The following is a 27,372-nucleotide window of genomic DNA, read 5'->3' as shown; positions in this document are numbered from 1 at the left end:
TACTGAGATAAAAGCAGCTTCTGTATATAAAACAATTTAAGTCAAATTGAGTTTCACTACCGAGTAAGATAAATTCATTTTCTAAAATCATCCCCAAAGTGTTGATCATTACAGGAACAGGACTGGGTTTAGGGAAAACTGTTCCAATTGAATTCCCAGTACTCGCTTTCTCCACAAGCTGTTTTGGCTCAGTGTTTTAATGCTATTTTAATTTTCTTAGATATCTCTTTAAAAGTAAGTTTGAAAAAGATTTCTGCTTAAACACAAACAATCAGAAAGAAGATTTTTGCTATGAGTCCCTTCCAATCACTTCATTCTCCTATTTCCATTAAACAACTTTTCAATATAAGGCAGAAATAAAAAGACAATTCAGGATAAACTTCCATTACATTTTCTCACATTATCTTGAGTCATACACCTACTTTTCTCTTGAAGGCCCAGGAAGAAAAAAGTAAAGGAAAAGATTTGGACATTTACATAATAAAAGAAAAATCTTTGCTGACTTTAGGTTCATTTGCAAAATTTATTTTTGGTCCACTGACAACAAGATTAAGTAAGTACACCTAGTTCAGAATAACAATTCATTTATATTAACACAAAAAGTTGCAAAGAAAAACATGACTAACTTTGGAGAGCAGCAGTCCTATGACTATCAGGTGAAACCGCCCTGCAGAAGCCAGATTATTCCACGTCACATAAAGACATACCTTTTTATCATATACATCTTGCCAGTTTACTCCAGCAAAGAAACTATGACGCATGATTTCTTTTGCATCATCTGGGCCTCCACCAAGTCTAAAGAGAGTGGAAAAAAAAAATCATATTAAACAAGTGTTACTCTTAAAGGGAGATTAAGTTATTGTAATAGTTGGAAAATTGACCATTTGTTTTTGACTGTCTGGGAACAATTCTCACCCATTTAATATGTAATTCTCACCTGTTTAATATGAATTCAGGTGACGTCAAGAGAAAATGTGATAGAAGTACCCATGCCATGGTCTATTCTATTTGATTATTCCAGCTACAGCATTCATTACTGTCCATGATGAGCTTTATTAATAATTCATTCATTTTAAAAACATACTTAAGTTTGGTTTTCCTGAAAAGACCAACTAACGTTGGCACTATTAGAAACCAAAACCAACCCAACAATGCTGACATAAAATTTTGCCAAGGAGGTGTCAGGCACTGAATCAGTAATGACTCACACATCATTTTTATACAGTGTTCACTGCTGTTGCATCTGGGTGCTGTAACAATTAACCAATTACCATAAAATAGTCTCAATCTGAGTCAATTAGTATAAATTAATAAATTGTAGGCCTGCTGAGAAGGTTATTTAAAGGCCATTGTAAATAACCACACTATTCACTGTAGCCCATAGCTTGCCAAAGCCACACTCTGTCTGGTAAATCATCTTAGGAAGTGAATTCCACCTACTTTGGGCGAACATGCCCAAGATGATTTGAGCTCACAGAAGTGGTCACTGCTGCCAAAAGAGGAGGGTCCCACCCCTGCCTGTACCTCTCCCCTCTCACTTGCATCTACCACATCATTCCCACTGATGACTGTGAGCTGAGTCAGCTCACTAACCTGGAAAACTAACCCCGCAATGAGAAAACGAGAAAGAACTGGCCGTTTCTTGTTGCATTAGCAAGTCAAATTTGACTCAACAAGTTTAGTGAGCTGCCTTGAGCTGCTGCTGTTGGTGGAGAAAGAGCCACACATCCAGTGAAGGGAACCTCTGCCCCTTTCAACAGCATGTGGAATTTCAGGACTTCTCAGCCCTCATCTAACCTCTTCCTGAGACTGGCTATCCTACTGGTCTCACAGAAAAAAGCTGCAACAGAAAAAAAGCTAATCTTAAGCTAACAAGCAGCCCATACATGTTAAATACTGACAAGAAGAATGACACAAGCAGTTTGTGTTTTATTAAAAGGAACTGCTAAAGATAATAAAGATAAATTATAAATTTTAAAAGCAACCTTTTAAGTAAAATAAATTCCTCTCTAAAGCATTTGTTGCAAAGAGCAGTAATTCCCACAACCAAGAAAAAAAAACTGTATTGGTATTACCCTGCTGCCAAATTACAAAAATATTCTGGACTACTACCTCAGTCTTGCAGTAACTGGGTGTAAAAGTATTCTCACTTCCAAGCTGTATTCCTCTTTGTTTCTCAACTACTCACTGTAAAATCCTGTCTCTGCAAAGCATCCCAGTTAGCCTGCAGTCTCCAGACTTCTCTCAGTATCTTCCCATCCAGCTGCTCAGAGAAAAGCTGAGTTGCAGTTAACCTCTGTGCTCCCACCCTATTTAGCATTAGCTAGCACCAGAACTTGAATATGAATAAGCTTGTAAATGTAAGTCTGTAATAAACACTACTGTCTGCAAAAATTAATTATGAGGAAGTATCTTTTCAATTCTAAAGGTTAACATATTTGATGGGTCAGATCGTTTGGAGGTTAAAATGCATTAGGAGTTGCTACAGGAACAAATTTTTTCTTTACTCTCCATGTATTTGGCTGGTTGGTCACAGTTTGCTTTTACTACATACAGTAAATTCAGTTAAACAGGCATTGCTGGGCAGCAGCAGAAAGGCTGACCACTTATGTTGTCCTGGCTGTTGCACTCAGCTGTGTGCAGGCAAATCCCCCCAGAGAGACACGGCAACCAGTCCTGCCCTGAGTGCCAGCGAGCAATGCCCACTACTGAAAACTTCTTGAGAACAGAGGACTAGAGAAGAGAGACAGACAGAAGAATGCCTGCAGCCTTAAAACATGCCAAAAGACTCACAAGAACAACAGAGAGACTGGGGAAAAGAGGGGACCTACAGACAAATCTCACTGATTTACAGAGATTCGTTTTAGAACCACAGGGGACTGGACACTGCTGGCCCAGTGCAGGAGCCACTGCAAAATGGCTCTCCTAGGCAACACTCCCAGAGGGGAAAGCCCACCACAAAAGGGCACAGGCAGCAGCTGGGTGATACTTGCTTTCAAACCACTGTATTTAAATTTCACTCAGAACATGTATTCTTTAACAAGTTACTAGTTTACATGGTCTAATATGAGATTTATTTACGTGCTCTAATAAAATTTAGCTGTGGCTGTCTATATATGTCTTCTGGCATGATCACTTCCAATAAAAAGTGCTGTAGTCCCCATGGGACACTACAGCCAACTCAGGGTTGAGACATACTCTGAAAAACAACTGAGAGCTTTCCCTTTGTACCAGTACACAATCTAAACCTGAAAAGATCCCCGTGTTTGCTGTGAATGATTAAAAAAGTATTCTCTTCCACGTGCTTCTTCCCTTTTTGCTTGTTAAACTTACGTTGCTGTATTGAAAAAGTGGAAATCTGAGACTGCCTGGCTGCATATGGCCCTTCCCGGTGACTGACAGGTCCTTCAGCCAGGAAGACCAGACACCACTGGCCTATTTTTACATTACCCAGTATAACTATTTATTATGCCTGTACACCCAAGTAATTTCACTTACCGCTTATTTGGATCCTTTATCAGTAGGCCTGATAGTAATGATTTTGCATCTGCAGAGAGAGTTCGAGGAAATTTTATGTCCTCCATTAGTATCAGTTCAAATAGTTTCTCATGATCTTGGTTGTAGAACGGTAATCTTCCACACATCATTTCATACATGACAACTCCTAATCCCCACCAGTCCACTGCACGACCATAGTCGTTATCTTCCAACACCTAAGACAGAAACCAAAACCAGCTGTAAGACATGGACTATTTCAGAACAATCATTTCAGTCTATTTGATGCACCTCTATACGAATGTGTTTCCAAGACTTGATTTTCACAGTGTGCTACAAGGACTCCCAGAACCCGGCTCAATACATGCAATTGGAGTACTGACTCACACACCTGAACTCACTGAAATTCCAGGCATACCGGGGACCTTACTGTTAAAAGCAAAATAAAATATTGAGAATGACTTGCTCAAAATGATCATGACTACATTTTCCCCTTTCCTATGTCCCCTACCATCCCATTTATAGTGTACACAGCTCTAGGAAGAGACACTATCTACAGGCACTACTGCCTCATTAGCATTCTTCTGGGAGAAGTGAAGCATCTCCTTGCTCAGTCACTTCCTCTCTCCTTATCCCACCTGTAAGAATAAAGCCTCAAATTTAGAAACACCTTAATCTTACTAAAGACAAGCTTAGCTTCTTTATGATCTTTGTTTATATTAAAAGTTCTCAATGCATTTCTCCTGACAGTTTCATTACGTTCCATTAAATAGTCCAAACAGCTGAACTGTGCTAATGCAAATAAATATTTCTATGTTTACTATGATACTATGTTTATATGATATGATCACAGAAATATGGTCACATTTATATAATTTGTTAACATAATGCCTCCAGTGTTATGTACCTAAAACCAACCTACTCCACTGCTCTTCTCCCAGCAGCCCCAGAGCATTGGAATAAGGAATCTAAGCAGTGTGTCTTGACCTTAATACACCCATACTAAACTGTAGAAATGGAGACAACATAACAGCAGCATACGCCCATAATGAAACCATAAGCAATAAGGAAACTGAAGGCTACTGAACATATATATACATAATTCCAATTTCTGTGAATTTCTAGAAGATCATACCCTTTCATTCAAAAAAGATGCAACAGTTAGAAGTTAAAAACTGGTAACACAAGGCACTACAACTGTATGTGCCAAATTGCCAGTATTTGCTGCACAAAGATCTATTACAGAGGCAAAAACCTTAAACCAAGAAATTAAACTTAAATATTAAACAGAAAGATCAAAGAAATACAACTAATAGAGTTGCACTATATTTATAAAGAATTAAATAATTCTTTATAAAGAACTGTTTCTGTATCATTAAAAGGCAGATTCTGAAAGGCAACACATATGACTGATTAAAAAAAAAAAACAAACAAACAACAAACTAATCCACAGAAAACAAAACACTTTTTACAACACACAGACACATGCAATCACCACCACAAAGAGCTCACCTAGATTCAAACTGTAAGTAGACACACTGGAACAGTCATTTAGATATATAGTAGTGAAAATCTGGTGATGTGTAGTGAAGACTTCAGGCTTTAACGAATAAGGCAACCTCTAACAGATCAGAAATAACCTTCTTCCATGAGTACGTTATCTTGTGATTGTCTAAAAAGTGTAAGATGACTTCCAATAATTTCCTCTGAAGCAAGGGCAGACACAGTCCTCACCTGTCTGGGGAGACTAAGGGGCCGTGACCACATCATAGGACACATGCACTACCTTAGCCAGTCCTAATGAGGTGTCAAGCTCGTTTATCTGACTCTCCTTTTTCCCCCCCAGTAAATCCAAGCCTGCTCTGAAGTATCTGGTAGATGCTATTAGCAGAAACAAAATGCAATCTGATCCAGTATGGCAATTGTGACAATCTCACGGTAATTAATGCATTCATATTCCTAGTTTTCACTGTCCTCAAGGATTAGTAGTAGAAAAATGATGCAAAGAAGTGTATTACAAATACAAATCCCTCTTGTGTATATAAGATCAAAAAATCATAAATGTTAACACATTAACACACACTATTTACAACTGTGCCAAAACACAGAGACTCATTACATCATTGATATTTCCAAATAGAGGGTGAAATTTTGGGAAGTGTAAAATACAACAAATTATCTTAGTAAGTACATATGACAAAACTAACTAAAATAACTCCTGCATTTTGAAATTAATTAAATGTTTTATGAGTTTGAGCATATTGCAAGCTATTTGCTGAAAAACTGTATATGAAACCTGTGACGCTTGTCTTTAAGTCACCATTTCTTCTGCCACAGAATAAAAGCATTATTTTTCTACTATATCTATTAGCACTGTTACTATTTCTCCTATTTGTATAGTTAGCTGCTCTTTTTCTTTTGAAGCTAGTAAAATATATAAAATTGAGAGGCAGTGGTAGATCCTTTTTACAAGTAAGTTGAGGTGTGGTTTGCATGTGTGATTTATAAAAGGCAACAGGAAGATAGAACATATCATTCTCTGAACAAGGCAAATCACATGGCCAATAGCTAAAGCAAACTGTATCTGGGGCTTTACCTAATTTATGCAGGACTTTACCTAATAATAATAAAAAGTATGAGCAACCTTTTGCTGCATTCCCACAACAGCAACAAAACAGTGGTACAAAGAAAGAGCCAAATGTGATTTTTAACCTCTTTTTACATAAAATCATAAAAAAGCATAAAAGCTGGATTAACTGCCTCCCGAACCCGCATATCACCAGCCGGGTTCTCATCCCCAGCTGGCAAAGCTGGCAACTCTTTATTTTTGTTTAAATACCTGGTTTACAGCCAGGCAGACAAGCAAGAGCATCAAAAGGGTTTCATTTAGGCAAAAGGAAAACAGCCTGAAAATTGCGTAAATAAAGCAAAATGCATCTCAACTTATTTTAATATAAATGTAATAAAATTGTGCATAATCCATTCACAGTAAATACACACAATTATTTTCTTTAAGTCATTTCTGCTCCTCATGGTGTTAAGAAACTCCAGGATTTGTAGACTGTAACAAATCAATGGAAGTGCTGGAGTCCAGCAGCTCCTGTGACCAAATCCATACAATTAGGGCAGGCAGGAGAACACGTCTATACACACTGCCCTAGCATTACGGAATCCTTTCCAAACAATTCTTGGATTTGAGGGATTTGTTTTTAATTACACTGAACATAGGTCAAGAAAACTTCAACTCAGTGCTAAAATGAACATGACACACAGCTGCAGGCTTTGTACCTATGAATAACTCAATCTTTTGCCTACCATGAGGTGGATACCTGCTTTTAGAAATGCCTCCTTTGGCTGTGAGGACTGATACTGCTGTCCCTCCAGTATTTGTGGGGTATCCTTGTATATGTGGCGTATCAGCCTAAGCACCTGGCCACGTACAGACACAGTGGAAAGCTTGATCTCTTGGGCTTTGTATGCTGCCCCTAAAAGCTGCCTCCATCATCTCCAGCCAATTCCTGTCCCCCCCATAAGGGCCCACAAATTTGTCTTTAAGCGAATACACTGTCCTAACAACCCAGTCCCTTCAAGGTCACAGCAGGAAAGGCAGCAGGCCCACCAAAACCATCATAAAGGGCAAAAGTTCAACCACTCTGGTATCTGTTGTAAAGTAATATATTAATGTTTTCTAGGGGTATCACACAAAAGGATGACATGGAGCTCATAAGCTACAGAAAGAGCAGCTACACTGAGTACAGACTCCAGTCAGGTGCATTTTCATGAAGCAAAGATGAAGTCACATGCTTTCTTCCACAAAATTTGTTTAAATAGTGAGATCATTCAGATATATGACTTCCCTTCCTTCATCTGCTTCGCACACATGGGGTGCCAAAATCCCAAGCCACCTCATCAAGATCTAGGTGAGGTTTTAGGAGATGAGAGCTCTAGCATGACATGACTTCAGTGCGTGGATAACATTTATAGTCACTCATCCCTATTTTACACCTCACATCAGCACCATACCCAAGTGAATTCCCAGTGTTGAGTAAATCAGGAGGTGGGCTGACTGCAGTTCAGTCTGGATGAAACCACAGATTATGGGAAATAAAACTCAAAAAAGGACCATCATTTTTATTACTTGAGGGAATTTTACTCCATTTGTTTTTAGGGCTCCAGTTCAACAACTGGTTCTTTCACAGGCAGTGCCAGCCTAACTCACACTCTTGTTTCTGTTACCTCACCGCAGCTTCCCTTACCTTGCCAAAACTATACAACACACTACATCAGAGAGTAGACCAGCACTAAGAAAAAAAGGAAAAAAAAGTTTCACCCTGGGTTATTTCTCACCTGAATCAAGTTTTCTGACCTAAGCCACTCAATTGCCACATGAACAGTTGCAGTAGCTGAAGTGAGAACACCAGGGCAGGCAGCATCGGACGCAGCATTGCTGCAGAAAGAAATGTTTGTCAAACTCTGCCCCAAAGTTACACCACAGAAGTCACACTGACCCTGCCAGTTCCTCCTGCATGCAGAGACAGCTGCAACAGCTGTGCTCACTTAATGGGAAGATTAAGGGCCTGATTCTCTTCCCAACCTGTATTTCTCTAAAGAACTCTAGCAGTACAACAGGGTTCCAAAGTGAGCATAAACTCATTGCTGCACTGAAACCACTGCAGTTTTTACAGGCATTGATGCTCCTCTAAAACTTACACTAACACCTACAGTACAAGGACACAGCCTGGGTTTATATGGATGCTTTTAAAAAAGCTGTAGAGGTGCTACTGAAGTTTGTATTTTTCCAGTCTTAGATAAATATGCAAGAGGTTAAGTAACATACACACTTTCTAACAAGCAAGAAACATTAGCCAGGCATATGCAGGTACTTTAGTACTTTACTAGTAGTGCTTTTATGGATGTTTTAGAGGCACTGGACAATATAATAGTTTCAGCTAAGGGAAAGCTATTTATTTACCTTAAAACTTTCATTTGTATTGTGGTCAAAAGGCAACTCAACTCTTTTTTAAATTTACTGAGATAGCAGGAATAGCCAACTGTAAAAAGGGGAAACAATGTATTCTCTAGTGACTCCGCTATCTCTGCACACTTTGGGGTTTCTGGAAAGTATTATCGGCAATGACCAAGTATATGATGGGATAGTGCTTCATCCCAGAGCAAAGACCATCAAGCCCTACATACAAAATAAAAAATCCAGTTCACAGCCTGCACTTTGCCTTTAGGATGACTCAGACAACACAAACACACTGCAGGGCTGCTAAGATCGCAGTCATTCAATTGTATTTGCCCCTCACACATAACAATTCATTTTGCTGACAAGTAACTACAGATCAGAAAAGAAAAATATTCTTGTATTTGCATTTATTGACAAAAAAAGCAATTTTCTAATACTATTCCCCACTGCTGAAAAGTCCAGTGTCTTGGACTCAAAAATATAATAAAAAACGTTAGTACCACTGGGAGTTTTCTTTTCTCCAGAAAACAAAATCCATTAAAAAAGACTTCCTCCTCTACTTCACCAGTGGTTGTAGATTTTAATCTTTAGGTTTATCAGTCAACGTATCTCCAGGCGTCTTTTGCTTTAGGCACGTCACTCCTTTAAAAGCCTAACATACAGTCCACAGAATTTGATATCCATTTAATTTTTATGGTGAAAACCAGTGAAAAGATATTTTTTATTATCTCTTTATTTCTTCAGTAGCTAGAGCTGAAAGTTTTTTGGGAGGCAGCAGCTTGAGACACATCTGCAAACTCTTATCTACAAGGGCTTGGGGCAGAGACTTAGGAAGCAAGCAATTAAATGAGTCAGCCAAAGAGAAGTCGATACAAACGCATGCAATGCTTTTACAAGAGTCTGTGAAAATAATTTTTTTCAGGAGGTTAGCCAGCATCTGACAGGTGAAGTCTGTGACCACCTGAAGTCAATCATGTATTTCCCCTTGCCTTCAGTGAAACTAGGATTCTCTGATACTTCACTAATCACAGAATACTGGACAAGGTGTGACTGCCTTGGACACAAGCTGAGCTGAATGTAGAAAATCCCTTAATTCTGTTTTTACTGCATTTTCTTGAAACAAAACATCCCTGATGAACAGCCTCTGGAAGATTTTTGGTTACACAGCAGAAATTCACAACCAAGAAATGTACTTCCCACAAACCTCTAAATGGTAGTTAGTTGCTGTAACTTCTGGACTCTGCAAACACAGACAAACTTAGCAATAACCTTGAGGATGAAAGGCTTCACACAATACATTGTCAATCTTCTACACACAGAGTTGTCAGCATTGGGTTTTGTCTTTAAAAGAAAAATACCAAAATACTGGTTTCATACTTTGTGCTAGATAACCAAGGCAACTTATTGGAAAAGCAATTACATTTTTTGCCTAGTTACGGCTTTTCTTAATACATTAGATAAGAGACCTTCTGATAGGACATTGCAAATAGCTTGTTGCTCAATCAATAATTTTGACAGAACAGATGGGAAAATATTTAAACATCTAAACAAACTGTCTGCACACCTATGTTGTGAAAGAAAACTGAGAACTTGGATACACCAATGTACTGTTAATTTAAGGGGAAAAAACTGTTTTCAATTAACCTTACAGTTCAGGTGGAGTGTATGTTCCTTAAGCATTCCTGGTAACCCTTCACACATTTTTATTGCTACAGTTGTTGGTCTGCTAACAAATATTCCTCCGCCTATTATTCAACAAAACTTAAAAAGTATATTTGCTAAAACTTTCTATCAGTTGTGGTAACAACTACAACAATGAGAAAGTTTATAATCTAACACTAATGAATGAAGGTAATACACATTTCTTTATAGAAACAGACTTTTATCCAAATGTATGAAAATCCTTCCTGCAGAAAGGTATGTTTGCAAGTATTATACAAATTTAGTTACTATAACTGTATCTTGGTGTGAACAGTGAAAGTATTACTGCATCAATAGTAAAAAAACACTTGAATGAATACTCATTGCTTTTATTATACAGAGCCGAAAAGACAAAACGTCAAGGTTATAGATACCCTGGGAAATGGATACCTGAGAATAAAGTCAAGGAAGAAAGTTTTCTATTACTGTTCTAATTTTCTACTGCTCTAATTTTTGCAGGTAGTTGTCCTCCATTTTTTATCTGCACTGCTGTTCTACTTCTGGTCCTAATGCAGACAATCTTCCTCATACATCTTTGTACTGGAGATTTCCCCCATCTTACCTAGCTTTTTGCTATGTAACCTTAAAAAAACAAGCAAACTAAATTTTTTTTCATTTGTTGGCACACATTGTGCTGCATCAGAAATGGTACATTCTGGTATAAATGTGAATTACGCAAAGCCTCCTAGAGTAAAGAGCATGCAATACTAATTAACGCATTTAACCTCCTACAAGGGACTCTGACTTCAGTAGAATTTAAAATCTAAACAAAGTTAAGCTATTGCACATGAAAAAAGTATTCTAACACAGGACTGTAAGAAGTCAATGGCAACCCTAACAATCAAAAAAAAAAAACCAACCCCAAAAACAAAAAATCCAAAACAAAACAAAACAGAAAAGCCACACACAAAACCAAAAACCCAAAACAAAACAAAAAACCCAAGAAAACAACTACATCACATTAAAAAGACCCTCAAAAGTAAAACCTATTCAATGGAAAAAAAAAAAGAAATAGAAAGCTAAAATAACCATTCTAGAATTAAGAGATACCTTTCACAGAAGGCAGCAAGTAAAAGCAAAAGATGATTTCAGTCTACAAAAAGATGGCATTTGTCTCTCATAATTCTACCAACTCTACTATTGGAAGAAAACCTGCAGACCTGTTCATATCTGTATTAATTATCACTGCACTAGCAGTAGTCTCCATTAGATACACTGCCAAAAGATACAAGATGTGCAAGAAGTAATAAACAATGATAATATTATGATATTTCTTTCTGGTTGCTCATTCTTCCTGAAATTATTTTGAATTTTTACTGATATTAAACAATATTTGTTCATCTTTTGTTTATGCTTCATTACTCTTGGAAAAACTAAAGGTTTTTGCTGAGATGGAAATAATATTTGCATTGATTAAATGAAAATTAATGAAAAAAAGCTTCAAGCATGTTATTAAGACAGTCTTTGTAAGAATTGTCATACTTATTTGTTTTACAAAAAAATGTGGTTTTTATTAGAAAATTGCTCTCTGCTTTAAAGTTCTGGTTTAAATACAACAGTTTATTTATGGGCAGCGTGGAGCTAATCTGTTCTCTAGTCTTTTGTTTGCTTTATTATTTTTGCATATTTGTTACATCTTTCCCCTTGAGAAGTCTGATACTGTATGTGGACAATTAGTTTTTGTGTCTGGTGAGATTAACCAGATTGCATGAAAATTCAAATTCTTGTTACATCATTGGTTATCTGGCTTCAGAAGAAAGTCTAAGTCTTGTGGTAATTTATCTGTTGTTGCAGCAACTCTTCTGTATGTTTAACTGAGCAATGCTTTCACACCCCCGTCTAAATGCTCCCCATCTTTTGATCTTGATACTGGTTATTGTCAATAAATGATGTTCTGCTCTGGATACCCTGCCTTGTCCACATTCCATCATGTTCATCTCAGGGCCCTGCTGGCAATGCCAAGCTGACAAAAATGCCCAAATTCAAATCACTAGCATTTTGGATAACTTTGGAGCATAAGATGACACAAGGTGGTACACTAAAATACAATAAGTGATAACAAAACAGAAAAAAGACCACATTTGAATTTTTATGAGGTGCTAGCATTTCAAGATAACACAACTTCTTGCATTTCCATTTCCTTTCAATGTGAAAAAATAATTTGGTACTTGGGATTCTAGTGTAAAGAGAAAATTCCATATTGTGAATCTCCCATAAATCAGAAGGGAAAATATTTTCAGGCATAGATGCTATTCCTCCTCACACCCCACACTGGTCCTTACCCAGAAATAAAATGTAGCCAAATATACAACAGACAGCTGTTGAAGAGCACACGCCAACACTAAACCACATTTCCACAGGTAAAATAAATTCTATTGTGCCTCTGCTAAGAATCAGATTATGCATGAAGCATCTAGGTAAACAGAGAGTAAATAAACTTGAACTACCCTTTTGAAGCCAAAAGAAAATTAGTTAAGCAAAGCACAACAACATAACTACAGTGTTTGGGTACTGAGCAAACCAACTATACTCTCAAGAAAATGAGTACAAGTTATCAGAAGTTGGGGCCTTTTGGTTTTAAGCAAAAGCCAGCAACCAAAAGCAAACCATTCTCCCTCATCAGGAAACAGTAATGTCTCATACTATAGGTTAAGACAAACAGCTACTCAAATATAAAAAGAAAAAATAATTATGGCATCAGTGTTGGTGAAGACTTAGTTAAATATTCATCAGATCAGATACTTTTTGTTTTATGGAATAAAATACATGTCATCATTTTTTAAATTTTTTTTTAAAAGGAATCTTTTTTTTTGTTTATATAACTCAATAGACATGAATGTTAAGACTCCATGAAATGCAAATGAATAAGCAAATCTTCAATCCGCATAGGAGGCTAGGTCCTTGGATGTGGTGGTCCACACACAAAAGATGGTATTTTTTTGTTGATTATACCTTCTCTGCTTACTTAGCTTTACATTTGCCTATATGACAAAGAGGTAATGCTGCCTGTCACAGATTAGCTCCAGTCATATGGGTATCCCCATTACACACATAATTTATTTACCATTGTAACAAGAGGGTTAAAATCTTCCTTGTGACATCAGAAGAAAAATATTATCACAACCTGCAACACTACCAATATGTGACATTAAGGAATGACCCTTTTGACAGCATTCTTTGAGCATGGAACACAATTGATTTGAATGCACCATTTTAAAAGGAAGAAAGAATACAATTACCACCTTTCCAAGTCTCTGGCTGATAAAAACTAATGTTCTCTGCTTGGACAAAGCAACACTATACAACATACTTTCCTAAATATACATTGAACACTCGTAGGTTCCATTTCTTTTTATCAGTAATTTTTTTGGGGGGTGGGGTTTGGGGTTGGAGGGGGGTTTTGGGGGGGGGGGGGATTGCGGGCACTCTATTTTGTTCATTCTAACTTGGCAATCAAAGAATTTTTATTTTTACACTATTACAGAAGTGCATTTTTCTAGGTTTCCAAAACCACCTTATTCAACCTTCCCCATCTGTCACCATCTGCTTCTTTTTAGCATGTACTTTTTGTGTGATCACATAAGCATGTGAAAAATAACTAACATTCAGATGATTGTCTGCTGGTACATTTGAGGACTGGGCATAATAAAAGTGAACTGCCAAAACGTACTTAACACTTCTAATTTTGTTGGGTCTTGCATGTAAGCTACATTTGATTTTCAAACTGTTCTACAGTTGGAAAGTTGATCAGGTACTCTAACTCAACAGTAAAACTGAGACTACATAATTAGCTCAGCACTAAAAAGATTATATTCAAAGAGAGGAACAAAACCCAGAAATACATCCACACGAGTTCACACATCCATCTTGACTGAGTCTGTCTGCACAATGTTGCCTGAGGCACAGAATAAGATGCTACGAGCAGCCTACTTCTGGACAGTCACAGTCTGTCTTCTCTCAAAGCTACCACAGGACAAGGAATAAAGGACTCTCATAACTACAAAAGGTATATGAAATCTCATGGAAATGCTGGAGAAGCAAAGACACTAAGCCAAGGGTAGAAATGCATAGAAATGCAATGCAATTCCTTAACAACACAGCAGATACTGCTTCTAGGTGCAAAGTAACTGGAAATTGCCATCAAGGTACAAAAGCTGAATGGTGGAGTTATCTGTTTCCAGAACTCTATCATGCTTCAGCACAGCATTTCTGCTTGTAAATGTACTTCTTAATAAACTTTTAACATGAAAAGAACAAAACAGGTCTGAAGGTAGAGAAACAAACTCATCTCCCACCCTCCAAAAACACATTAACCTCACTCTTAAGGGAATTTAATATACAAAATTCTTTGTCTTGTTAGAGTACCACTACAGGCCTCTCAAGTCTTTAGCAAACCACTGTGAACCAGAATACCAATATATTTGTATCAACACAGACAATTTGGTAGAGTGTCTCATTATCCTTTCTCTAAAAAAAAGAACTAACAGAAGTGAAGAAAATAAAAAGAAGCCCAATAACAACAGGAACTACCCCTTCCCCTAAATAAACCCCCAAAATCACCGACAATCAATCTTCGTTAATGCCTACCAGAGGTAACCAAGTATGAGTGAGAACTTGCTCCCCAGAGCATGATGGAAGACCAAGCCTAACAAAGTTTCTTTTCCAGTCTCTCTTTACAGTATTTTCCAACTCTTAGAAGTTCATACTCTTCTTAAAGCCTTCTGAATGCAGATGCCATCTAGCAACATCCTAACAGCTGCTTTCCCTTAATTTGTGCCATTTTCCACATATTCCCTTTTCGCCTATTTACCTTTTCTACCCAGTAGTTCTAGAGGTGGAAAATAATGGCACGTGCTTATTTTTTATATAAAAGTTGCATAGAATTTCAAAAAGCACATTACTTCAATGCCTCAATTATCTTTAAATTCAAATGAAATTTAAAGTAAAAGGAGATAAAAAGGAAACTGCATAAGCCACAGCAAAAATTATTCTGTCCTTCGGTTCCTCTATATTCCTAACCAAACAATTCTCCAATGAGCTCCTCTTCATTTTAAGTTGCTCATCAATTTCTCCTGCCTTTTGTATCTCTCTGCAAAACATTCTATTAGTTTCTATTATGAGAAAATTAACAAAATAATATGATTGTCTTTAGTCCAAACTCTCTTTCCTGCCCACAACCACATTTTTCCCCATAAGAAAAACCTTCTCTCTTTAAGCTGTGTTTTCTGGCCTATCAATCTACCTGCAAGATCACTGGATTCATTTCATTAATTCCTTTTACCTCCTGTTAACCTCCCTTGCTATCCTCCTTATTTTACTGAAATTCTTTCCTCTCCCCCATTTGAAGAAAAAAAAAAAAAAAGAAGAGAGAAAAGAAAAGAAAAAGGCCTTGGCTGTATTACCCACGCAACTTCATTTTCTCTATAGTATAACATGCTGGTCTTTTTATATCCTCACCTCAGCTAATCTCTCTCAATTGGCCTGCCTCAGTTTATCCATGATGTTAGCTACTTTCATCAACTTCTTTGCAAACAAGCACCTTCATGCTTTTCCCCACACCTGAAGGAGCTCTTCTGTAACATTCACATTGCAACTTCTATCTGCATTAAAATCTGTGTTTAAAACACTGCTTTGCTATGATGCCTGCAAAAACTGAAATCATCAATTTCCATGCTAGCCTGTCTCAGTGCATTTCAGTGGTTCCCTCTCTGCCTATATATCACTTAGTTTCAACTCATATCAGAACAATGTGGCAGATCATCATATTCTCAGTCCAAAAATTTACCAGACTGCCTTTGGCAAATATCCTGCTCCAATACAAGCAAGCATTAAAAGAATGAAATAAATGTACAGCTGCACCAATGACAAAATGCTTTTTCTGCCTCTACCACAATATTTTGTAATCTGCATATACCACAACATTCTTAGAAAATTCAACTTCAGTTCCTGGAAGCATGGGAAAAGTGTTTTTTCTTGCTACAACCATGCCTGCAGTACAGGGTACCATGCTTCTCCTTGCTGAAATGTACCCACTGAACTTTGGGTCACTAGATTTTTGGGTCAACCCTACATCAAAGCCATACCCTTCCCAAAAAGAAAAGCTGTAAGTAAGAAAGTGAGTGAAAAGTGAGGAAGGACAGCAGTTCCCTCTTGATAAAAGGGTTTTACCTTTCATTTCTCCAAGATAAAATTCAGGGAAATAATTGATTACACATGATCTCTCTCACTCCCATTTCTAAAAGAAAGATCACCAAAAAAAATACCAGCCAAACAAGTATTCTGTAACTTATCTTAGTATTTCCTTCATCTCCACTGGCCTCATTTTAAAATGAGTTATAAGACATGCAGATATTCTCATGCCTATGGACAAAGGCTATGAATCTACTCTGGTCTTATTTATTGTCACATATCTTTAAGTGATAGTAACTGCATAAATTATATTGAAATCGTCTTGCTACTTTTTTTTTTTAAATAAAAGACTACTGTTCTTACAGGAATGCATTCATCCATCTAGTCTGTATTTTCATGCTATTAAAACTTAATGAGGTCCTGCCATTTTCCCTGTTATTAGAATACACCTAAATATCACTGATCATCTACATCTATGAAGAGTCATTTGAATGGATCATCCATGAAGACCCTTACAGACTTGTTCATAGCCAAAACCTCTTCTGTTATTAAAAAGATTAAAAGCTTCAAAACGAACTTCTTGTACTTAAACTTGTATCTTCTGTGACACCAAAACTTAGTACCACAGTGACTGCCCTACTATAACTAAGACTGTGCACTCTAGTCCTAAAAACTTGAACTGAAATGCAGAGAGCCAGAAACTGCAATCTCATCTTAAGAAATTACACTTATAAATGATCAGAGCTGCAAGAACTTTTATTTCTCTGCCCAAGTAGCTTCATTTCCTGAATGTTCTATTAAAGAAAGTCTGTAGAGGTCTGTATCTTTATTGGCAGGTCTTTGATCCTTGACAATCAACTGAAAACTATCAAAATCCAAACTGCTTTTAAATGTCTCACAGGTATATTTACAAGTACTAGTACTTTCTCAGTTTTATTCTTTCTTTATTAAGCAAGTGATACTGTCTGGAAAAGACATATGGTCCTGTCCTGCCTTTGCCACTGCAAAACTGCAAAAGAAACATTTTGTGGTTTTTTTTCTGAAAAAAATCAAGAATACATCTGTGTTTCCGAAATGGGATCACAATTCATCTTTCTCTCATTGGATCTATGTTTATTCTCTGACACCACAATGATCTCTAATGTGACAGCTTACTTTGAAGGGTAACAGTGGAAACAGACTCCTAAGAAACAATCTCTTCTTCCTGAAAAACCACTAAGGAACGAGAAATTATAAAATATGTTATACCTTTCACATGGGGAATACTGCAGATTCTTAGAGCAGAAGGAAATATTGACTATTACCACTATACTTAAAAAAAAAAAAAAAAGCTTGCATTAGTTCTACTGCAGATGATAAAGGAATTTCACTATTTATCAGATAACCAAATTATTCTCAAAAGACTATGTAATTTCACAACTAAAAAGTTACTTACTCATTCTTCAATAATTGTGACCAAAATGTACATCTGTACTGTAAACATATATAAGCCCTGCTATTTGACAGTGGCAGCTATTTTCTTCTTAGAGGACTTATTCATACCCTACCATCTTTTATGCTTGGCACATAACTATGTAAGACAAGCACAGTCAATGCTACTTTAGTTTTCTTTAAACTGTAGAATACTGATGTTGGATAACCAGGAAGGACTAGGAGAGGACAACGGGAAGGGAATGTACCTGTGGACCACCTCGCTGGAAGCCCTGCACACCCTGTAACAGCACAGTGCTTGGTGAAGGTATGCATAAACTTCCAGGTGGGTGCCATGAACAATAAATCAGTGATGGTCCAGAAAAGTAATTTTAGCTCCAAAGATGAAAATTGGCTCCAACCTGGCAGTCTCATTACATTTTTTTCCTGTGGCCCACCATCCATTTGATCTTCGCATGGATAGGGGTGCTTTTCTGGATCTGCCAGATAGCAGCACAGTCAGCCTCAGGTCCTATATGGAAGGTCAAGCCCTATCAATGTGAGATGAAAGAGCCTTTTCAACAGAGGGTGAGAAGGACTACTTTGATGTCAGAAACACTAGGTTTGCAGGGAAAACGCAGCAACAGGTATGCTTATTTTCTGATTAAAAATAATTCTGAAATCATCTTGGGAAATAATTCTGTATGGATCCACAAGGACACCTTCACCTGAGAGAATGTCATGCAAGGAGGAAATCCATGCTACACTGGCTTAGCTACTTCCCCGTTTTCCTGTTGGAAGCAACTGCAATCTACTTTTTGCAAAAAGATGGAATTGCGAACAGGACTCTATGCCTCAAACAATGGCCCTAAAAGCATTTGGAGAACCAAGCTCAAGTTCTTGTTTGGAAGTGAATCCACAACACTGAATTAATACAAAAGAAAATATTAAGTCAGTTCTCAGGCTAGGTATAGATTCCTGCCAGTGCAAGGTTCCTGGGTCAACTGCTTCCTGGCTGGTAGCCAGCAGCCTCAGGCTACCCCTGCGTTTTACACAGTACAATGTCCTAGTCTCCTCTTCCACCAGCCAACAAGTACATGGGAAACTGAACCAAAAGACCTGCAGAAGGGATGCACACATCACCACTGACCTAGATGAAAGAGGAGGATGCAAGGGTATTATTAAAAGGACAGATGCTGAATGGATTTCTCCACATAACTGGAGAATATCTTCCTTCTGAAGAAAGGTTAAAAGGTATCTGCCTCTACACTTAACCACGACCAGGCAAAACATAAGTATACGCTTCCGTTTGTCTTGGGATAAACAAGCAGGAATTCACCGTCGTAAGAGGACTGAAGTCCAGCTGTAACATTAGGTTCTCATGATCTGCATTTGTCAAAAGATAGTTAAGTCTTTGGTATCTGGTAGTGACTTCTGTGGCCTGAACTGCAATGAGAAGTGATTTTTGCACACTCATTCTCTGACACATGCACATGAATAGACTGGAGGACCCAGTCTCTTGATGGTCCCTTTATGAGGCAGCAGTCCCAGGTATAAAAATAGATACAATTGTCTCGGGTGAGCAACTATCCAGCCAATGCACTGGTAAACACTATTGTAGCAGCAGAGAGTACGAAGGGAAAGTTTATTTTTTGCAATGGTGTCCATATACTGCTAACTTCACCTTTTTAAATAAGAATATGTGGATAAAGGTGTTGAGACTTCTTACACCGTAACAGTAACCTATCTAGGTTGCTTGCTCTAAACCCTTTACCTCTGAGGTAAAAGGGAATGAGTTCTGTGGTTCCCAGGGTTAATGAAGAGTCAATTTCCTTCAAGACAGATTTGTACAGGGTGGGTCTCCAAAAATACTCATAATGAAAGTTTGGAGGAGAGGAGTGGGACTGCTAGAGAACAGAAAGGCAAACTGGATCAAGTAACTTGTGGTTAAGTGTCTAAAACCCAGAATGATCCCTTGCCAAGTTCAATGGAAGAGAGCTAACGTGCTTCCAAAAGTGAGAGAAAGAGAAGCAGATGAAAGCAACTGAACAGGATATTTGCACTCTTTGAGAATGTTTTCCAAGACTGCTGACAAGAAGGCAATGAGGGGGTAAGAGCTGGCAATGACATCTGTAGTCTATGCCAGTGATGACAGTATCAACCCTTGTGTTCTTTCTTGTTGATGGAACAGATTCTGGGTGTGGAACACAAGAAAAGTGGCCACTATACTAAGCCAATCTGGGATCCTTAAATGTAGGTAACTGCTGAGTGTTTCTGCACTAAACACAAAGGAGATGTCAGAAATTGCCAACCAGGATAGCAACAACCTGCATCCAAGTCTTCCTTGGAATCTATGGGATGACATTCTGCAAAGGAGACCAGGTATCAGTGAGTTTGTCTTCATAGCTAGAGCAGCTGGTGACTTCACAAACAGCTGAAATGCACACACTTAACCAACCAAAATTATTTAGGTACTTCAAACCTGCACTGAGAGAGCATGACTGCTCAGATGTCTCTTCACTGCTGAAAGAATCAAGGAAGATGGAACCAGATGGATGAAGAGAAAGTTAGTGGCTCCTAAGAATACTGATGTTTCCTTAACAGTTGGAGAAAAAGAATGTATCAAAAGATCTTGCTATGATCCAAAATGGTTTCATTAACTTTACATACCATATTAACTTATAACCAACTATCAGCAGTTTCAATTTCCTCCCTGAGTGCAAATTGAAGACGACTTCAAATTTTGCTTTAACTGATTTAGAAAGACTCTCAAACCCGCAAACCTGACCACCCTAAAATCTTCATTTCCAGCCAGCAGTATCCAGAAGGTGATGTGTATCAGTTTCTTTGACATCTCTTAATTTTAAGGTTCAGAATAAAAAATGAAAGGCAATCTAAACTTGTGTGTTGAAATAGGTTCCAGGGCTTGTTGCTGCTACTCAGGATTCAATAGTCCTGAAAATAAGAGAGTAAAGAGCTATGCTGAATCAGTGCCTCCTCACCTCCTCCCTTCAAACTAAGGCACATTCTTCTTCAAAGACGATTAACATAATAGAGACTTTCTGCTGGTGCTGAGTTGCTGCAAGGGGTGGGGAATCCCTTGAAGAGTCCTTCTTTAAACAAATGGTAGGACTGAAGGCCCTTGTAAAGCCCTTTATGTTGACCAGAAAATTGTCTCAGTATCAGGTGTGTACTATGTCAAGTAGAAATCTTGAATGCTGACAGGAATGGAAATAAGGGCTAATTCAGCATCCACAGAATCCTTGGCATTAAGTAAAAAAACAATGCTGTCTTTCACGTCAATACTGGAGTTGCATTTGGCAATCCCAGGGGAGCGGCAGAACGACATTTCCAAGCACCACAATCCATACTGTTGACTGAAGCCAGACATGACAAAACTACAATTTTGAGAGTGCTTCCCTTGCTTTTTCTCACTAGGCATCAGTGTCAGAGCTGTCAGCACTAATACTGGAGCAGATCATTTGGGTCAACTGAGCTTCCACAACAGATTCTCAGGTGGCCAAATCAGAGCTGCAAGGGGAACCAAAACAACATCCTCATGTCCATCTTTTTATAAATCCTCGAGAAGCGTGATGTTTGGCACTCCAAGTGCTAGCTAATGGTAAAGATGGGGTGGCATACTCTGGGATGCCACTTCTGCTTACATACTAGGAAACAGCTAAGTTTTGGTGCCCACCTCAACCAGTTCTGAGGTTGATACACTCAATTGTTTTTAGCAGAAATATCTAAAATTCCAACTCCCTCTCCCTGCAGCCAGGGAGTTCGGATAAAACCCAGCAAACTCAGTACCTTCCTATTCCCCCTCGCCTCCACTGAGGCTATATAAACACTAGTTATACAGCTCAGTTAAGCAGGATCATGTGTTCCAAGTGACAGGCAGATGGAAGATTATTTTTGAAGAAATCATCGGAAGATAAAAACTTTAACAGAAGGCGGCAAACATGAGAAGGAAAATGCACGTTAGAGGCTTTTCCAAACACTAAGAAGCACGGCATCAATATACATACAATCACCACAAAGAACAGTAGCACATACAATTCTGAATAACAGCTGCATAGTATTAATCAGGCAGACTGTCAGTTCTTGACTACAATGAACAGTTTTCAGCATACAAACATCACGGTCTAAAATTAAATGAAAAATAAACATTTTATACTGTATTACAAGAATATATTCCAAATCATACCTCGGGTGCCAGGTATTCTGGAGTACCGCAGAATGTTTTCATAGTTGCTGCGTCTGTGATCCCTTCTTTGCAAAGTCCGAAATCTGTAATTTTTATGTGTCCATCTTTATCCAACATTAGATTTTCTAACTGTGTGTTGGGGAAAAAAATGTTCCCTTAGTATTTCTTAACAGGACTGGCTGATGCATTACATCAATTTTGTAAAAAAGCTACAGAGTTATTGCTTGCAATAGAATGTAATTTGTTTGTAATTTAAAAAAAAACACTACAGCATCTATCTATTACAGCATTTAACAGTGTTTACTGTTATACAATTTAAATAATTATTTAAAATTTTAATACAGTTTACAATAGTCAATCCCAGGTCAATCAAAGCGTGACCTTTCGTTCTGAAGTTTTACAAGCTTGGTGCATCCTCCATACAATGGAAGCAAAATAATTTTCTAAATATTCTCAATAAATAATAAAGTAATTCAAGGTTACAATCATGGCTGTCATTTGGTAAGACTTCATAGGTTTCCTTTGCTGTAACATGACCTTCATTTATCAAGATGCCTTTTACTTACTATACTGTCATGAAATAGTTAATATATATCCATAAATCCTTAAAATATCTGCATCTTCTACCACCTTTTCAATAACAGACAAAAGTGTGGGTAGAGAGGCTACTGATAAAAAACAAAACTCTGAGGTAAATTCCTCCCTGTATACTTGTAAAGGACACTGTTCTTGAATTGTGTATGTGTACCTCTGCATGCTTTGAATTGCTTTTTAAATACATGATTCTTGCTTTGAGATATGAAAACAGAATATAGCCTGTTACAAAGTATTTAAAGAACAGGAATAAAAACTACTGCAATATTTACTGTGGACTATCTCAAAAGCATGGCTAGCATCACTTTCCCAAAAGCTTTTTATTAGCAATACTTTAAATACAGATAGAACTAAAACCAAGTAAAACATACTTCTGAACAACTTTTCTCAACAGAAAAAGGGGATTTTTTCTAATTATAAGGTGTGTAGTGAAAATACCAACTAAGAACAATCATAGCCCTGTCTTCCTAAGTCTGCATAAAGCCTGAAATACAATTCAAAGGTTTTTCCTGTTAAGTCTAAGTGTCATACAAAGAAGATGCAAAGTAGATGACACCAGCAATAGAAGATTAATGACATCAAATTCCTCTTTCCTTTTTATTTAGAATTTAAATCAAAAATCATGACTTATTATTCCTTGACCAGACAATCCCATATTTTTCCCAGACGTTACAGCATTTCATACTATTACAACAGATTCTGCTACAAACAGGTAAGTCAGTATTTTTTGTCTGCCGCCCTGAGCAGAACTTGCCTACCGTTGCCTCCTTCCCTTCTATTCCTGTACAAAGGAGTCCATGAATGAACTCCACTAGTGCGCACGTATAATGCAAAAGCACAATTTCCCGTACAAGAAATTGAAGGCTTGTTACAGAAATAAAATAGTATCATCGTGGAATTTAGAATTTCCTCTCACATAAGTTAGAATATGTTCCCGTTGAAAGCAGAGGTTATTTTCCATAGAACATGGTCATACTGTGTTACAGAGTACCTGGAGCTTCAGGCAACAGAGGATACAAAACTGTATACACAGACAAATGTAAGCCAAACTACATTCCAGTATTATGAATCTTTCCCAAGATATAAAAGACAAAATAATTTTTAAATTAAGGCTGAAATTCTTTTCCTGTTGAAGTATTGTTTCAAATCGTATAAGAACGTAACTCTGGTGAGATAAACAGAATGCAGTCACGTTGTCCCAATTCTCCATTTCCCTTGTTTGGGGACATTGAGAATTACATTTGAGATTTGTGTTGAAATCCAAGTGAAGTTGTAAGTAATGGGGAAAAAAAAAAAAAAAGGATCAGAAGTTTAGATCTCCTTCAAGTGCTATTACTAAGGTATGCTGTTTTCTTTTCTAATCAAGTTTAAGTCAAGTAATGTACCCATCTATAGATTACTGTATCAAACAACTTCCTTCAGCACACACTGAACTTTAAACACAGATTTTTTTTCCCCATTAACTCTGAATAGTGCAACTTTATAATTACTTTGTGTTTGTCCCAATAGTCTCTGCAAAACCAAAAATTTGATTACTTTTTTTTTTCTTTTTTTACCTTGAGATCACGGTACACAATCTTCCCAGAATGCAGATAGTCCAGGGCAGAGACAATTTCTGCACCATAGAAGCGTGTGCGGTCCTCTGAGAACACCCGCTCTCTCGACAAATGGAAAAACAGCTGCAGGGTAAACAGCAGGGACAGGATTGTAATAATTACTGATTTAGTGGGGGAAATTAACACAAACATAAAACACCTCTCATCACCATATTGTGATGATAGATAGTGTACTCTCAGTGGACACTCAGCACTCTTAGACAGCAGCTGGCTTATCTTTTCCAGGTTTCCAAAGGGAGAAAGCGAGCTGTTAAATCAGCGTTTTAATCAATATACCAATCTTGTTTAAGGCATTCTGCTTGCTACTCATTTAACCTTCAGTTACCAGAGGAAAAAAAAAAGTAGTATGCAGCAGCATCATTCTGTACTTCTCCCTCCACCACCTCGTTGGATTTTTATTTTAAGCCACTGAGAAATATCACTAAAATACCCAGATTCTGGTTCTGCCTTAAGTTTTTCAGTAATTAATAACTTTCCTTTGAACTGAAAAAAGTCTAGTTCTTCAGCAGACTTCGACTAAACAGGTGAACTGGCATTTTACAAAAACAGCACATTCATACTGCTAGCAATATCACAGTCACTAGAAAAAGCAAAGGAACAACTGCTTAGGGCTTATAAAAACAAATCTATGTATTTAGTGTATTTCTTTGCTACAATGTAAACATTTCTTTGGGGGGTTTGTCTCTTTAATACTTTATAAGTAACAGCACTTTGCAGACACTTTTTCAACTGAAGTCTTTCAGTGAAAAATACTAGACATTACGTATTGCCAGTAACTTCAGCTGCAATGAAAAAGCATAAAGCGAAGTTCGGTAAGGCTGTCAGCATCTTATTGGATAAAACATCACCCTCAGAACCTGGAACACCTCCTAAAAAAGCAGGATTTGGCTATTTAATTCAAATGTTCTCTAAAATGGCTGGTTTTATTTAATGTGTTAAGAAAGCTTGGTAAAGTCCTCAAGCAAAGATTAGTGAATACGTTTCTGTATTCTGCTTAAGACCAAACAGGCTGCCGGCCTTACTCCTTCATGTTATAATGTTTTCGGTTTCACCACAAGAGCTAACAATCAACAAAACGGAAATACAGAAAATGTGATCATTTATAAATTAAATATAGACAAGGAAATCCATAACAACAATGTGGGGGTTTTATTTTCACTGCTAAAAATATCAAGCAGATGAGAATTCTGAAATGGCAGGGGAGGTACAAAAACAAACCCAAAACCCACCAAGCAAAAAACCAATGATGTGCTTAATCTGTCATTACCACATCCTACTTTACACCTGTAGGAAATCTACACTGCTCACACAGCACAGAACAGTGTAAGAATTTCTGCAGCTATTTTCAGTGTGTGGACTTTTCAAAATGTAATTAAAAAGTCAATCCTGTAAACAACTAGAAGTCAACTTCTTTCCTGACAATTGTACTTCAAAAAATGTGTATTACTTTCTTCTGAACCTAAATAAACTTCCCACTAAACTAAGCCTTTTGGCAGTATATACTTGTATAAGCAGAGACCTCACAGAAAACAGAAACTGCAGTATGATTTAAAGAGAACATTTCATTTTTGTTCATTGTATGTGCATTCCCCTTTCAATTTCTTTTTGAATTCTCAAGACACCCTGTATAAAAATGGAATACCTGCATGACAAGGAGGATCATTATTTTGCAGGTATTTCAATTGCTCATTTCCCTGTTTAAGCACCAATCTCTGGTGGTGACATAAACCCTCCCTGTAGTAACCTGCTTTCTGTACTGACGACTGCTTAATTGCCAATGCAAACACAAGACCCAGACCGACTAAGCAACGAAGTCTGCCTTTATGAAGTGACTCACATATTATAAAATTGAGAAAAGAATAAATAAATTTCTCAGTTTGTGGGGTCTTTTCCACACATTTTTGCAAATTTAAATAGGAAACAAACACCACTAAGTGGATCTTCATCCAAATAAAGCAAAATACAACATTTGTGTCATTTATGCATTTATGTCTGTTTTGTGGCCTCTTTCATAAATAATGAGCTAATTTCACTCATTTTAAGAGTTTTGTTTCGATGGACTCAAAGTAATTCAAAATGAAGGCCAACTTTCAGACCACTTTTTAATGTGTACAAATAGCAAATACATTCCAAAAATTTATAATATAACCTCCAGTTAGCCCTACATTCATATTCATGCACAAGGACTTTTGCAGTTTTCTGTATGAACTACTGTATCCAGTAGTTGAGCAGCAAAGTCTTAGAAAATTCTAAAATCTCAGGATACTTGTCAGCAACAGATATATTAGTTTCCATTAAAAAAAAGTGTCCCAATTTGAATCTGAGAGTTGATAACCTGACAAGTTAACATAACAAAAATTTATTTTTAGTGTTTATTTCCAACAAAATATTCCTGATATTAATTTAAAATACTAACTTCAAAGCAAAATGACCAGCTAGAAACAACTAGCAACAGTTGTGTTTGGCAAAGAGACTATGAGTTCCCAAGTCAGTTTATTTTAATGTTATATATGACACTACAGTTGCTCTTCATAAGCATTCTTCATATTATTATAGCACCTAACAGTTGTCATCAAACCATACACACTAGTTTTGAATGAAGAATGTACATTTAGATATGAAAATGTATGTTAAAAGTGAATTCATACACTGAGTTATATGCTAAAGATACTAAAGAAAATGTTAAAATTATAATTTAAAAAAATCTAATTCAGTGAGATTACAGCATTATTTTCAGCTAATTATTTAGTTGGTTCACTACTGTGGAATAATTATGCCACCAGGCTCTATTTACAATTGTCGGAACATGAAGAGTAGATTTATTAAGTCAGAGTAGGGAAAGAAGAAGTCTGATGGAAGGTTATGAAAAAAAGCTTCCAACATTTGCACTATTTATTGTTATTAAGTATGTGCTATAAACTCATTGGAATTGCAATAGGAATAGCTTTGGCACAAAGCAAGCCATTTGCACATAACATTTTTGATGGCATACATGAGGGTGCTACAGTTATGGTGAGGACTGGAGCTATAAATTTCCTGGTATGTATTTAAAAACTGAACAACAGTGTTGCCATGGGGTTTTTTCCTAGTAAAAAATTTTAATGGAAAAATTTTAACAAATAAAAACAAAGATCAAACATAAAAGTACATTCAACTGCAGATCCAAGCATGCCAAATATATAAAAGACAAAACCTTCTATCAATCAATATGTTAAACTTCTACATATGCTAGTGACCTATTTAGCATGTTG

The 27,372-nt window shown here is 37.1% G+C and overlaps 1 protein-coding gene across 3 annotated transcripts in view; it reads right to left on the bottom strand.

The window, feature by feature from the left end:
* The window catches only part of AKT3 (AKT serine/threonine kinase 3), a 160,610-nt gene that overhangs the window by 17,841 nt on the left and 115,397 nt on the right, over window positions 1-27,372 (bottom strand). For all 3 annotated transcript variants that reach the window (XM_052806475.1, XM_052806476.1, XM_052806474.1), the window contains 4 exons: window positions 24,062-24,184; window positions 21,912-22,040; window positions 3,499-3,713; window positions 708-795 (listed from right to left, as the gene is read on the bottom strand). In XM_052806475.1, coding sequence (XP_052662435.1) covers window positions 708-795; window positions 3,499-3,713; window positions 21,912-22,040; window positions 24,062-24,184 — 555 coding nt within the window. The remainder of the gene's footprint in view (window positions 1-707; window positions 796-3,498; window positions 3,714-21,911; window positions 22,041-24,061; window positions 24,185-27,372) is intronic.

This window comes from Harpia harpyja, chromosome 13, assembly GCF_026419915.1.
Source record: "Harpia harpyja isolate bHarHar1 chromosome 13, bHarHar1 primary haplotype, whole genome shotgun sequence".
In the NCBI taxonomy this organism is placed as follows: domain Eukaryota; kingdom Metazoa; phylum Chordata; class Aves; order Accipitriformes; family Accipitridae; genus Harpia; species Harpia harpyja.
This window is presented reverse-complemented; position numbering and strand designations above follow the sequence as displayed.